The sequence below is a fragment of the Rhinolophus sinicus genome, linkage group LG05 (genome assembly GCF_036562045.2).
Source record: "Rhinolophus sinicus isolate RSC01 linkage group LG05, ASM3656204v1, whole genome shotgun sequence".
Taxonomy (NCBI): domain Eukaryota; kingdom Metazoa; phylum Chordata; class Mammalia; order Chiroptera; family Rhinolophidae; genus Rhinolophus; species Rhinolophus sinicus.
The window spans coordinates 102,799,508-102,814,232 of NC_133755.1; the positions used below are offsets into that span (position 1 = coordinate 102,799,508).

At 35.6% G+C, this 14,725-nt stretch overlaps 1 protein-coding gene across 1 annotated transcript in view; it reads right to left on the bottom strand.

Moving 5' to 3' along the window:
- KHDRBS2 (KH RNA binding domain containing, signal transduction associated 2) overlaps window positions 1–14,725 on the bottom strand; it is a 400,827-nt gene that overhangs the window by 69,620 nt on the left and 316,482 nt on the right. Inside the window, exons 5-6 of the mRNA XM_074333143.1 lie at window positions 13,554–13,681; window positions 5,158–5,356 (exon numbers count right to left, since the gene is read on the bottom strand). Coding sequence (XP_074189244.1) covers window positions 5,158–5,356; window positions 13,554–13,681 — 327 coding nt within the window. The remainder of the gene's footprint in view (window positions 1–5,157; window positions 5,357–13,553; window positions 13,682–14,725) is intronic.

Here is a 14,725-nt window from a genome sequence, read left to right on the forward strand (position 1 = left end):
ATAGGAGGTATGAAAGACAAATGATCTGTATATATATGTGTGAGTTCTCCATGAGACAAGCACTATGTAAAATATTTTAATGTGACAAAGATACAGAGGTTTTAGAGACAGAAAACGAGGTGAAAGTCTGAATTCCAAGCTTCAGTTTCCTCTTCTACTAAAATAGTTAATTAGTAACTGGTTGGTTGTGTTATCAGAGATTAAGTAAATTAGTATACAGTGACTGGAACCTAGTAGTTTAAGTTTTAGTTTACTCTCTTTTAACACCGTAGAGCTAATGGACTTCATATTTTGGTGTGTGAGTGTTTTTTTTTCTGAAATCTACTTTTCAGTTCCCTAAATATACTTCAATCATGATGATGGATCTCTAAAATGTAAATGTATTCTTCTTAACAGAAGATCAATGCAAAGAAAATTTAAAATATTTAGTCTGGATCAGGATGTGTAACAAATGAAAATTCACTTTTTTTTTTTTTTTTTTTTTTTTTAGGCCTAGCTAACACTAATGATGGTTTTAAACAGAAGTCTTATTTACAATAAGCTGTTTCTTGTCAGGCAAGCTGCAAGGAGTGGATTTGATTACCTATATGCAGTCTGTGTGGCCAGAAAGTTAATGCTGAGACTCAGCAGGGAAGAAGGAAGAGTCTGAAGAGTGAATTGGCTTGTAGTGCCATTTATAATAAAAGGGACCTTTTCTAAGAAATTTTATCTGAAAGTTAAGAACTCCTTGAGATTTTCACCATCAACTCAGCACGGTGCCATTATTTTGTTATTAAGACACTTAAACTTTGTTTTTCTTACACCTTCCAGAGGAATCAATAATTTAAAATTAGAGCAGAGTAACAGCTCTTCAGTGTTAATCTGGTTTGGTGCTGAGACTTCAAAAGATTGCTGTCAGTAGTTTACAGCTGTGTAGTAAACTTTGTATCTACTCATTGGATTGTTTATAGAAAAAAATTAAAAATAATGACATGTGACAGGTTTTCATATGGCATTAAAGAGTTTTTTAAAAACAAGATCTACTTTTTCCTGTGATCAACAGTATGTTATCATGCATTTACTTTGGTATACCTGCCAAGTTCATAATATTTTCTCCTTCTCTGAAACTAGTGTCACTCCCATACTAGCCTTGGGGTTAGGGCCTTAAGAACCATGCTTATATTTTGTGAAATTCACCTCTACCTTACACTCACCACTGGTGGCTGATCCCAGACCTCATTTCCAGAAACTCCTGCCCTACTGTCCATAGCTGACTCACTAGCATTAGAACCTGACGAGCCTGGGTGAATATGATTCTCCTACCTGGGGATCTAGATTAGGACTGAGAGACAGCCAGCCAATCAGTCCCTGTAGGTGACAGGAACGGGACGTGTAAATTTGGCAGCTCTAGGCTGGACATATTTTACCATGTGCTGACCCATGTTGATTAGAGAAGCCCCAAAATCCAGCCTGTAGATTAAAATGAAATAGAAATACAGATGCTGAGAAAAAAAGAGATGAGATATGGGGAGAAACTCTTGATAGTTTCTAGTTCTTTGGCTCAGACCTTTCTTAAGGCCTGATGGCATTCCTATTATTGAAGTTCATGATGTTACAGTCATATATCATCCCCCAGGTGTGTTTGTTCATTTGTTTACTTAATTATTTATTACAAAAAGAAGATAAAATTTGTTTTGATATTTGCAACCAATGATGCCCAATTAATTCACAAACATGACTTTAACGGGTCCATAGCTTATCCCGGACTGAAATTAAAGAATATTTTACGTGATGGAGGTTTACATAATAATTACTTTTTATTGAATGTCTATATGTTCTAGGTAGTTAGGCACACTTATAAGTGCTATGAATGTTATTTTTAATATATTATATATTATATACATAGTATATTATCTCTAATATCAACGCAGTTTTGTGAGGCTGATGGTTATCTCCAATATATAGAAGGGAAATCCAAGCCTCAGAGTGTTTGTAAATTACACAGCTACAGACACAGCTAGAATTCAAATCAGGACGCTACTGTCTATTTCCAATGTCAGGTCCTGTCCCCACAGCAACACAACAGACTTCCCTGAAGGCCAAACACCTTCAAACAGGATTTCAAACTGAACTTCCCACTTCCCCCGTGGTACTCCTCATTTTAATAAATGACATCTCAATTTAACCCAGGTTCAGTTTAACCTTCACTTCACAAAAATTATCCTTTACTCCTTTCTTTTTTTTCACACATCCTACATTTATTCCATCATCAAATTCTAATAGATCATTTTCACAGTACACTCAGAATCTAACCTCTTCTCATCCATTCCAAGCCATCATTTTGTCAGTGGGAGATATTGCAATGAGTTACTCACCAGTCTCACTTGTGTCCACCCACCCCATATTCTGTTCTCTATGATGCAGGCAAGACAAACCTTTAAAAATGTAAATCCAGGGGTGGCCAGATGGCTCAGTTGGTTAGAGCGCAAGATCTGAACAACAGGGTTGCCAGTTCGATTCCCACATGGGCCAGTGAGCTGTGTCTTCCACAACTAGATTGAAGACAACGAGCTGCCTCTGAGCTTCTGGAGTAGTGGCCGGATGGCTCAGTTGGTTAGAGCACGAGCTCTCAAAACAAGGTTGCCGGTTCAATTCCCACATGGGATGGTGGGCTGCGTCCCCTGCAACTAAAGACTGAAAACGGCGACTGTACTTAGAGTTGAGCTGCGCCCTCCACAACTATATCGAAGGACAACGACTTGGAGCTGATGGGCCCTGGAGAAACACACTGTTCCCCAATTAAAAAAAAAAAGAATATATATATATATATAGTCCCTTTCTTGTCTTGAAATAAAGATCTCATCCCTTTCTTGCACAAAAATTTCCAGTAGTAACATGAATCGTCCTGTCCATCTCTTGACCTTATCTACTACCTCCCCCTCATACATTTTGCTCCAGCTTCAGTGCCCTCCTTGCTCATCCCCATATATTTCAAGCGGGCTCCATTTCAGGGCATTTATGTTAGCTGTTTCTTTAGAAGCAGCCCCTTGGCTTAGACTTCCCCCTTCATTTGCCAAACTTTCCAGTTCAGAGCAACCTTTCCTAAGGTCCCATTCTGCGGCAGTGCCCTCCCTCTACCTCTCTTGAGAGCTCTTGTTCTCTACCTGACATTACTTTATTCCTTTGTTTATATATGTTTGTTTTCTGTCTCCTTCCACTAAAATCCAAGTTTTATTAAAAGCAGCTATGTGGTCTGTTTTGTTTACAACTACTTCTCTAGGAGCTTCAGAACAGTGCCTGAAATAAGATAGACACTCATTAAATGACTGAGTGAATGAATAAAAAGGATTAGATAATTTAAATATAAATACAACATTCAGATTACATGACTTTACATATATGTTTTCTTACTTTAAGAACTAACCGTCCTCCTTGATTTCCACCTTTCAGAATATAACCTATTCTACCCATGTTCCTATAAACTCTTTATGCTTTCCTAGATTACTCTTATTTGCCTTGTATTCAGGTGACTTATTGACTATAAACTGGAGTGCATGTGAAAGGCTACAACTTTTTGCCTATCTTGTTCTCTTTCATGGTGCCCTATATGTGCCTTATAAATTCTTTGATTAATAACAGAGTTGACCACTATTAACCAAAAAGCTTTTCCCTTTCTTTAATTTTTGAAATAAAGATCTAACTGTTTAAGCCTCTATTTGGAAGACAAAAATGCCATAGTGGCAATGTACATAAAGATGGTAAAGCTAGAAGGTTCTTCAGAGATTAAAACATGATCCCATTTTCCCTGTTGCAGATTTTTAATTCATTCACTTAACAAGTACTTATTTTGTATATACTATGTCTCAGGAAAAAGTTGGCAGAACCAAGACTAAACTCTGTATTTCATGACCTGTGGGCTTGGCTTGTTTATAGAGTAAAATATGTTTTCTGCTTCTGATTTTGGAATTCCCATGTTGTCCAAGATTTTAAATATTGAGACCTGATTTTGTATAAAAGATACTTTAGAAGAACACATCTACACTTTTCCAATAGAAATGGATTTCTAACAATATTTTTTCTTCACTCTTGCAGGAATTAGTTATTGTTTCCTATTTAAGCAGTAACATTATTCCCCAAAACTAACTTAATCTCCATATTAAAGTAGTTTTAGTGACACCTATCAACCATGCTCATTTTATTATTGGTTTAAATTTTACTTGGTGATTAACCAGCCCATAGAACATTTACAGGTTTTGAGTGTCCAGCATGTGACAGTAACTGTCCTTGAAGAGTTTATATTTAGTAAGTAATCACTCACAGATGACATAATGTTTGTGGGTTGTTGAGTGAAACAAACATCTAGATCAGGAGAGTAATGTGCTGCAGAGGTTAACGGCACGATGAATCTGTTTCATAGGATGATTATCTGGCTTGCATCAATACACCCTGACATTTAGAGTGGACTTACTATGGTTATACAAGTGAAGGGGAAACTGTCCCTTTTTACAATTTTCACAATATAGTAGGAGAAATGGATACAGGGACTAGAATGCAATGCCACCTGTGGAATAGTAGCAACCTGGATGGAAGGTCAAAGGGTGTATCAAGCAATACAGTAGATGGTAAGAGAGGGGGGTGTTTATAGACACTGCACTTCTTCTACATTTTTTTTCAATTCTTCATATCTGCCAATCCCATATCTTTCATATACTGAAAGAGTGTGTAAGGATATTTAAAGGAAAGACCAGCCACATTCTCATGCATGATTATCAAAGTTTGTAATATATCCCATTATATTTGTCAAATATTTCTGAGGTTTATGCTAACTTTCATTATGTCCCAGGAGAAGCTTCTAAATATATGATAATTTACATTATGTTCATAATTATTTCCATTTTGAAAGTGATAGAGTCTTCTAAATATAAGAAAACCTCAGGATATTTTGATTCTTAAAACGCAAGCTATTTAATTGGTACTAACAACAAGCATGGCTCCTGTAAAAGCTTTCGCCAAAATGTTAAGGTTTAAATGCACTGCTTTAACCCTGTTGCAAATGACATTCATTTTTGGCAACACACATCATTTACTATATTCAACATATATGAATATCTTTGAGGTTTAGTTTGTTACCCAATTAATTTAACTCTTCCTCACAGCTGATTTCTCAAGGGTACTTACATATTCTTCATAAGCCTCATGGGCTGGAGGAGGAGGTGCCCTGTATCCTGGCACTGCTGGTGTCCCCCGGGCTCTCGGGGTAGGGACGCCTCTAGCTACGGGGGGTACTGGAAGAGCTCCACGTGTCACAGTGGTCCCTCGAGGAGTGAGGACACCCCGACCAGGTGGTGGGGGAGGAGGAATGGCACCCCCACGGCCCCTAGGAAAAATGGGATATATACAGATGAGAAACAAGTGATGTGAGAAAGGGACTGGAACAGAGAAAACTCTCATCTTACGGTCTGCATACAATGGGGAGAAAACCAAATTTATGTCAGCATGCATGTGTGTGTGTTTATGTGTAATTGAGATTCTCTAGGAGACAAAGTACTTTGATCTCCAAAGTTGAATAAATTTTATAAATACTGGTTGTGACTTAGTGATAAAAATGTAAAATACTTTGGTATTTTTTTCTTTTTTAAAAATATTTTTATTAAACTATAACTAACACACCGTATTATATTAGTTTCAGATGTAATTTATACACCATGATAAGTCCAGCAACAATCTGGCACCATACCACTCTATCACAATATTATTGACTATATTCCCTATGCTGTACATTATATCCCCATGACTTATTTTTCTTATACCTGGAAATTTCAACCTCTTATTCCTCTTTACCTTTTTAACTCCCCTTTATTTTTTTTTTCAATTACAGTTGATATTCAATATTACTTTATATTCATTTCAGGTGCATAGTATGGTAGTTAGACATTTACATAATTTAAGAAGTGATCCCCCTGACTAGTCTAGTACCCACCTGGCACTATACATAGTTATTACCATATTATTGACTATATTTCCTATACTTTACATCCTAATGACTATTTTGTAACTACCAATTTGTACTTCTTAATTCTTTCACCTTTTTCACCCTGTCCCCCAACCCCCTGCCATCTATCACCCTAGTAAACCTAGTACCCATCTGACACAATACATAGTTATTACAATATTATTGGCTATATTTCATATATTCCTTATGCTATACCCTATATTCCCATGACTAATGTGTAACAATAAATTTATACTCTTAATCCCTTCCCTTTTCTCATCCACCCTACCAATGACCCTCCATATGGCAACCATCAAAATGTTCTCTGTATCAATATGAGTTTGTTTTTGTTTTGTTTGTTTGCTTGCTTGCTTTGTTCTTTAGATTCCACATATAAGCAAAATCACATTGCGTCTGTCTTTTTCTGTCTGATATACTCTACTTAGCGCAACACCCTCCAGGTCCATCCATGACACTACAGATGGCAAGAACCCATTCCCTTCCATGAGCGAGCAATATTCCATTATATGTATGTACCACCATATCTTTATCCATTCATCCATCCATTGATGGACAACCAGGTTGCCTCCACATCTTGGCTATTGTAAATAATGTTGCAGTGAACATATAGATGTACACATCCCCTTGAAATAGCATTTTGGATTTCCTCAGATAAATACCCAGAAGTGGGGTTGCTGGGTCCTTCTTTTGTCACTTGTTTTGTCTGCTATTCATATGGGTACTAGCTTTTTACTCCTCCATTTTTATGAAATATCTATTTCCATCACTTTACTTTCAACCTATGTGTGTCTTTTGATTTGAACTGGTTCTCTTGTAGGCAGCATATGTAAGGGTCTTGTTTTCTTATCCATTGAGCCATGCTAGCTTTTGATTGGAGCATTTAATACATTTATATTTAAAGTAATTGTTGACAGATATGTTGCTATATCCATTTTATTATTCATAAGTTTGATCTTTTAACACTCCTTAAAATACTAGTTTGGTGGTGATGAACTCAGCTTTTTCTTATCTGGGAAGCTCTTTATGGCCTTCGATTCTAAATTATAGCTTTGATTGGTAGAGTAATCTAGGTTGTTAGGTCCCTGAAATTCATCTCTTTGAATATTTCTTGCCAATGCCTCTGGCCTGCAAAGTTTCTTTTGAGAACTCAGCTGACCGTCTTATGGAAGCTCCCTTTTAGGTAACTAACTGCTTTTCTCTTGCTGCTTTAAAGATATTTTCTTTGTCTTTAACCTTTGGAATTTTAACTATTTTGTGTCTTGGTGTGGGACTCTTTGGGTTCATCTTGTTTGGGATTCACTGTGCTTTCTGAACTTGTATGTCCACTTCCTTCACCAGGGTAGGGAAGCTTTCTATCATTATTTCTTCAAATAGATTTTTAATTCCTTGCTCTCTTTCTTTTCCTTCTGGTACCCCATGATGCTAATGTTTGTATGTTTGATGTTGTCCCAGAGTTCCATTAAATTATCCTTATTTTTTGGATTCTTATTTTCTTTTTGCTGTTGATTGGGTGTTTTGTGCTACCTTGTCTACTAAATCGCTGATTCAATCTTCTTCTTAATCCTCTAATGTATTCTTCATTTCAGTTACTGTATTCTTTTTTTATGACTGGTTCTTTTTGTATTTTCTATTTCCATATTTATGTTTCCTATCTCTTTGTTGAAGTTCTCCCTGAGATCATTGAGCATCCCTATAACCATTGTTTTGAACTCTGCGTCTGGTAGAGTGTTTGTTTCTATTTGTTTCATTCTTGTTCTGGAGCTTTGTACTGTTCTTTCATTTGGGCCATGTTTCTTTGTCTCCCCATTTTGGCTGCTTCTCTGTTTTGTTTGTTTGTTTGTTTTTTAAATGTATATGCAGGGTTTGTACGTCTCCCTGGCTGGCCTTATGTAGTGGTATCCTGTGGGGCCCAGTGGTGCAGTCTCCCTGGTCACCTGAGCCAGGTACCCCAAGTGTATCCCTTTTGTGGGTTGTATGTACCATCCTGTTGTAGTTTGTTATGGGCTGTGTGTATGACAATGGAAAGGACTGACCTTCTGGCTGATAGGTTGTAAGGACTGGCCTTGACTACTGTGGAGGAGCTGCTGTATAGGGGCTGACTCTACGGAACAGGATTCACTTTAGCAGGGATCTGGTGCCTGCCCATTCTGCTTTTTGGGTGTGTCACCATTGTATGCAGCTGCATGGTTTTAAGACTTGGTCTGAAGCCAGTGTGTGTGTGTTTGAGATTCTTTAGTATGTAAAATACTTTGACCTCCACAGTTGAATTGTGTAAATATTGGTTATGACTTAGTCATCATGAGAACCATGTAAAATACTTTGATACATTTCTTTGTAAAATTTAAAAAACATAACCAAACCAACCAAACACACAAAAATGAATGCATTCTGATGTTATTCCAACCTTACCAATGTGACCCAAATGAGAGCATTGTCTATAATGTGACTCACTGGACTATCTATGAAACTGAGCCACTAAATATCAGTGTCTCCTCCATCCTGGAGGTTATTGATGTGCAGTGCTGTCATTCACACACACACACACACACACACACACACACACACACACGGAAGACGAATGTGTCTGTACTTCAATACTTAATAAAATGTGGAACAGTAACCATAGAGATACTATTCTGTTTATTTTAGTAGTTTAAGATTGAGGTCACTTGAAATCACAACTCATTGTCACTGATTTATTATCATGTTTGTAATCCCCTGAACTGGTATAGTCCCTACTATAATTTATTTTCCTCTGGTAACTATGGTGCTAGTGAAATACATTAGGACTCTGCAATAAAAAGAATAGACTGAATACTCTGTACTACAATGCTTTACACAAAAGTAACATGTACTAAAAGCTGAAGATCAAATAGATGCAGCCAACTTTTATGGTATGCTGAGACCTCTGGAAAGGTTGAGTGCTTGTCTCAAGTCTTTGGGCAAAAGCATGGTTATTTCATTTTTTATTATATCTGAAAGGCTGGCCTCAAGAAAGCACTGATTTCAGCAGGAACACTAAAGCTTTGGGAAAAATAATGATCATTGGGATGTCAACAATCACACTGTTCGGCTGAACCCACAGATGGGGAATGTAGGTTATGCTTTCTGCTATGAATAGCAGTCAGCTGGCTCTTTCTTACTTGCAGAAAATGAGCTTTTACAAGTGAATAGTAAGAATGCTGGTAAAGCTTTTAAAAGTTTTAAATAGATTACAGAGTTGATGAATAGAGAAATTATCAGAGAACTTTTGTGAGTCTAATGTATAGAGAAGCTCTATTAAATTGAGGGAAGGTGAAATACAAAAGACCCACAAGGCCAGGTGACTGCTTCAAGCTTAACATAGCTAAAGAGACAATATTCTACATTACCATAATATAATGCAATATTTTGTATTATCACAGTAAGATAAAAACACATATATAACAAAGGATGCAAAGAGCAACATTACCTTCACTAAGCCAAGCACCTATTTTCTCATAAATCGGGTGAGCATACGTTCAGCTTTGCTCAGAATAGTTCTGATTTACAACTGTTATCCTAGCTTTCTATTTAGTTTAGCATTTTAACCCTCTCAAAAGTATCCATGTGCGGCTAGTAAATTATATGTCACCCTACTTTAAACAATATTCACGAGTCCGGGGTATACCATGGAATGATCACAGGTAAGTATTAAACTCCCTGGGCCTGAGGGGGTTATTTTTCCTAATGGGTAAAATCAGATTTCTGAATCTGTAACAGTTCTTCCTGTTTTACAATTGTGTGATGCTTGCATCAAATTTAATTGCTTCGTCAACTGTCTCCCAGACATGTAGTCCTAGCAATCCTGTCTCTTGAATCTGACTCATTACTTCCTTTCAACTATGTCCTTTCCCTGGAATATTAACCCCATAGCTCTTCTCTCCAATCCAACGCAAGGTTCATGCCATCCTTTTTAGGCTAGAGCCCCTGACTGAATCCATATCACAGTATTTTTTTCCTTCATGTTTCTGGCTTCTTATAAGTCTGCCACCTTTAACTCTTCAGCCTCTGCTCATTCTTGAATTGAATATAATGTAAAAATTGCTTTTGCCACTTTGTTGGAAATACTCTTGACTGAGCTTTTCAGTAGGCTACTGATTTCAGAATGCACTGGATTCATTTAATCCCTAGTCCACTGCACCTCCCTTATATTTATCATTGTGGACTACTATCTGGAAAATGCCTTCTTTGGATTTTATGTCTGAGCTTTTCTCCACATTTCCTCCCTCCTCGTTTTTACTCCTCAACTTCCTTCACTGGTTTCTCTATTTCTGGTCCCACCTTGGAATATGCTGTGCCCATTTTCTGTCCTCTATCTGCTTTCTTTTTCTCATGGTGCACCCTGCAGTCCCTAACTCTAATAATGGCTATTATTTATTTCCTTCCTAGCATATCCCATAATCTAAATCATGGGCTTTATGTAAAAGGTTCCTTAATTTGTCTGAATATTACAGCTACCTGAAGACCTTTGAAAAATTCCAAATTCTAGACCACAACCTAAAGCCAATTAAATCTTAATCTCTAGAGGCAGGAAGCCCTCAGTGATTCTAACATGCAGACTGTCTGGGAGCCTCCCTGCTTTATAAGCATCATCTAATTTGAAAAATCTTGACAAGCTTGTCATGTAGCCATTTCTAAGCTATTTTAAAGGTTGAGAACCAAGGCTCAGAAAGTACAAGTTACCTTCCCAAGGTCACACTAGCACATTCATAGAGCTAGGATTAATTATAGGAATAATTACAGTATTCATTTAACTTGGCCATTCACTTAATTTAGTTGATGATATAATAATCTCTAACCAGGCTAGATAGCACAGACTTATCCTTGTCTTGGGCCATCTTTCTTCTCCAACATCTAATTGGGCACTACTTCCTATAAATTCTAATCTCTGATCTACTCCTGTATTTCTACACTCCAAGTGGTGTTCATTTCTCTTTTGGATAATGGACTTGTCTTCTCCCTTCCAGGAGTCAGTGTCTCTCTGTTTCTGTCTCTCTCTTTCTCTCAATGCTCTAATTTTTCTCTATCACCCACAGCGATGACTGAGTAGTCTTTCTTTAGAAACAAATATGATTACTTTCCTCCTTAATAAACTCCATTAGTTCTGTGCATTCATTCTCATTATAATAAAAAAAAAAGCCTTCAAAATCTGCCCTTAATGTTTTATTTTCCACTGTTTGCTCTCACTCAAAGTATAGTGGTGATGTGTGTTAGAGATGACATATATCTTAATTCCTCAGTTATTGATATAAATTACTATAATATACAGATGGAATGTATTTTCTCTGGTATGTATTATTATCACAAAATTAGTTTTCATAGATGTGTCTATTGAAACATAAATTCCTCTAATTAAATAAATTTTCAACAGATTATTATATAAGTTTAAAAATATTCCAGGTATCAACCTTTTTTAATATAAGTGTAATTGAATAACATAATCAATTTGTAATTTACTATATATGTACAAGTTAGCATCTATTAACTTATGTGTTTAGGAGCTTTCTGATCAATATGATTTTCTGTTTAGTGGTTTCCTTATTCTTCCTTATTTGTAGATACATTTCATCATGCGGTTTTGTAGAGAAGACAAGAGTTCTGCTCCATTTACTTTCATTACTGTTAATACATTAAAGATATAAATGCAGTATTGGAAGTGAGGTTTAAATTTCAACATTAATTTTCTTTTCTTTTTATAGATGCAGTATTAGAGTTGTATGATATATGGGATATTAAAAAAACAAAAGCATTCAATCAAATTTTTATTTTAAGATAATTAAAAATCTGGTCCATAATGCACTATTTTTTATTAAATCATCAAAGAGATTAAAATTTTAATATAAAACTACTGAAATTGAAATCTTATATGGTTCACTCAAATATGGCAAATGTAATATTACATTAAGGAACATCAATAACAAGATAAAATTTATTAATACAATGATTTTATAATATCATAAGCTGGTCAATGAATTATTTTTAAAAGTGGTCCCAATTTCAAATAATAAAGAGTAAAAACAAACTTATCTCCTTTGTAGACATACATTTTTTTAACTATAAAGAGTAACAAGTTTATGATTAAAACCATATGATTTAATCAGTTAAGGTACCTGCTATGTCATTTCACCACCTATCATGATGAGGTTAGAACCATATAAGGTTTTATTAAAATGCTGATTCCATAAAAAACATATATTTATAAAAAAGTTACATCACATTAATTTTTAGCAATTAACAAATGTTTCTAGATAGCATTACAGAGGTCTGTCTTTTTTCCAATTTTTAAAGGTAAATATGTAAAAATAAGCTCTAGAACACTTCTGAAATTTTATCTGTAGTCAAATGTAATTTCCAGAATTGCCACCTTTTACATTTAGATTGTTATTGCCTTGGTATTTTATTTGGAAATTTATTATTCTTAACTTTTTATGATAAATTTGAAACTGAGGTATTCATGATTTAAATATTTATTAAAGTAGTAATCTTTTGACAGTGGTGGTTGAAAATATTTGGGGCATAATTTAATAAATAAATTGAATCAGCAAAGTGTCTTAGAACCTCTTAAAGGTATTTTTATGCAATATATGAAATAATATTCTAGATCTATGTCCTTTAGAGATTTGAAGGCCAACTATAATAGGGTGAGAGAATGACGGAATTGCATAGTCTGTGTGTGAAGGCTATGAGTATTTTTCACTTTACCTCTTTGCAAACCAATGCTTTCTGTTGAAAGCTTGACAAATGCAGAACGTTCTCTGACAAAACAAATGTTTTCTGATGACCAAAGACACTGCAATGTCAAATGTAACTAAACTTTAAATACTCTTACCATCTTCCATGCAAGAAGCAAGCTTCCAGCTTTCTGTACCGTTGGAATATATGTTATCTACCTATTTATATAAATATCTATTTTTCTTCTATCTATCTATCATCTATCTATCTGTCTGTCTATCTATCTATCTATCTATCTATCTATCTATCTATCTACTATCTATAATCTATCTATCATCTATATATCTATCTTTATCACGTATCTTTCTACCAATCTGGCAAGATTATGTCAATTCAAGGGCCACTTAAGGCACAGACAAAATGTATAATTTTCTCTTCATGCAAGGTTTTCTTGGTTCACAAGACAAATGACTGTATCATCTGCATGCCTTAACCTGTGGACAGAACCAAAACACAGAGACTCAGGTTTTCTCTTCTTACTTTCTTAGGACAGTTGTTAAGAGCTCCAACTGTGAATTCTGGAGTCCAATTACCTGTGTGACCTTGGGAAAATTCCTTACATGTTTCTGTACCTCAATTTCTCACATGTAAATAATATTTAACCCCAGTATGGAGGACTTGTTGAGTTAATTTAGGAAAGTTCTTATGTGCTATATAAGCATTTGTTGTTACTGTTTTTGTAGTGGTGGTGGTTATTGTTGCTGATGTTGTTGTTGATTCCTTGCTGTGATTATGTGAGACAGCAGGCCAGCAAAAAGATCGCCATCTTCACTGGCTGTTAATTTACTTAAAGTAAAAACTAATGTACCTTGAAGGAGCTGTGGGAGCTATTCTGATCCCTCTGCCTCGAATGCCTCTGCCACGACCAGAGTCCTCTGAGCCATTTAAGTAAGATAATTCACGTAGTTGTTCTTGACGAATTTCATCATTGTAGTCCTAAATGGAAAAAAAAAAAAAAAAGCAAAAACATGACAAGTTAAAAATGGGGCATGGGGTTCTTTGAGCTTAACAAACACAGTAAGAAAGAAAATTTTTCATTTATTTTCTGGAGGCTTGTATACAAAAATCTAAAATGATGTAAAAGTATATATACTTCAAATTCTTGTTTTTATATAGAGACATTTTAGTTGCTTCTTTTATCAAGGAAGTAACTACTCAGCAAGAAATCACATGTGATTTGCTGGGATACCACTTGATGTGTTAGCCAGAAAACGGAACATAGCAATATAGAACAAGGTCTTAGAATGCACCAAGGTTATGATTTCTAACAAGGGAATTGCTGAAAAACAACTTGAATGACTGAATAATACTCTTATAGCTCCTGATGTATAAACCAAAAAGGGGGCACTCTTAAGTCCCAAAGTACATATTGAACATGAGTTAAAAATCATTAAAAAAAAGTACAAATAATAGAACACAATTTCACACAACTGGGAAGCTGTGTAAATCCAACCAAACAAATTGATGGGCAATGTTTAAAAATAAGAAATTTTCTGTGTTCTAGCATTGGACTGATGGAAAGTGATAGCCATAGCAAAAGCCCAATATCACAGTAGTAACCGGAGATTCAGTCAAAGTCAAACGGACTATCTCTCTCCTTCATCAATGTGAAAATGTATCAGTCATCTCAATAGGATCAAAGAGTGGATCTGAGTCACTAAAGATGAATGCTATCTTCAAAACAAGAAGTGTCAGTCTTATTGTTTCACCTTTTACTAGTACATGCACACACATGCACCTGGTTACACACCACAAAACTGAGTAATTGGTTATTTTTGCTGATTAGTGAACATTTGGGTCTGTCCAAAACATCCACTGAGATATTTGGTCCATGCCAAAATATTCTTGAAATTTGGTCCTGTCCAAAACATCCATGAGTTTATTTGGTCCACACCAAATGGTCCTTGATATTTGGTCGTGTCAAAAATGTCCATGCTCAGAAAATGTACCTGGGTTCAAATAACACATAATGTTTATTTA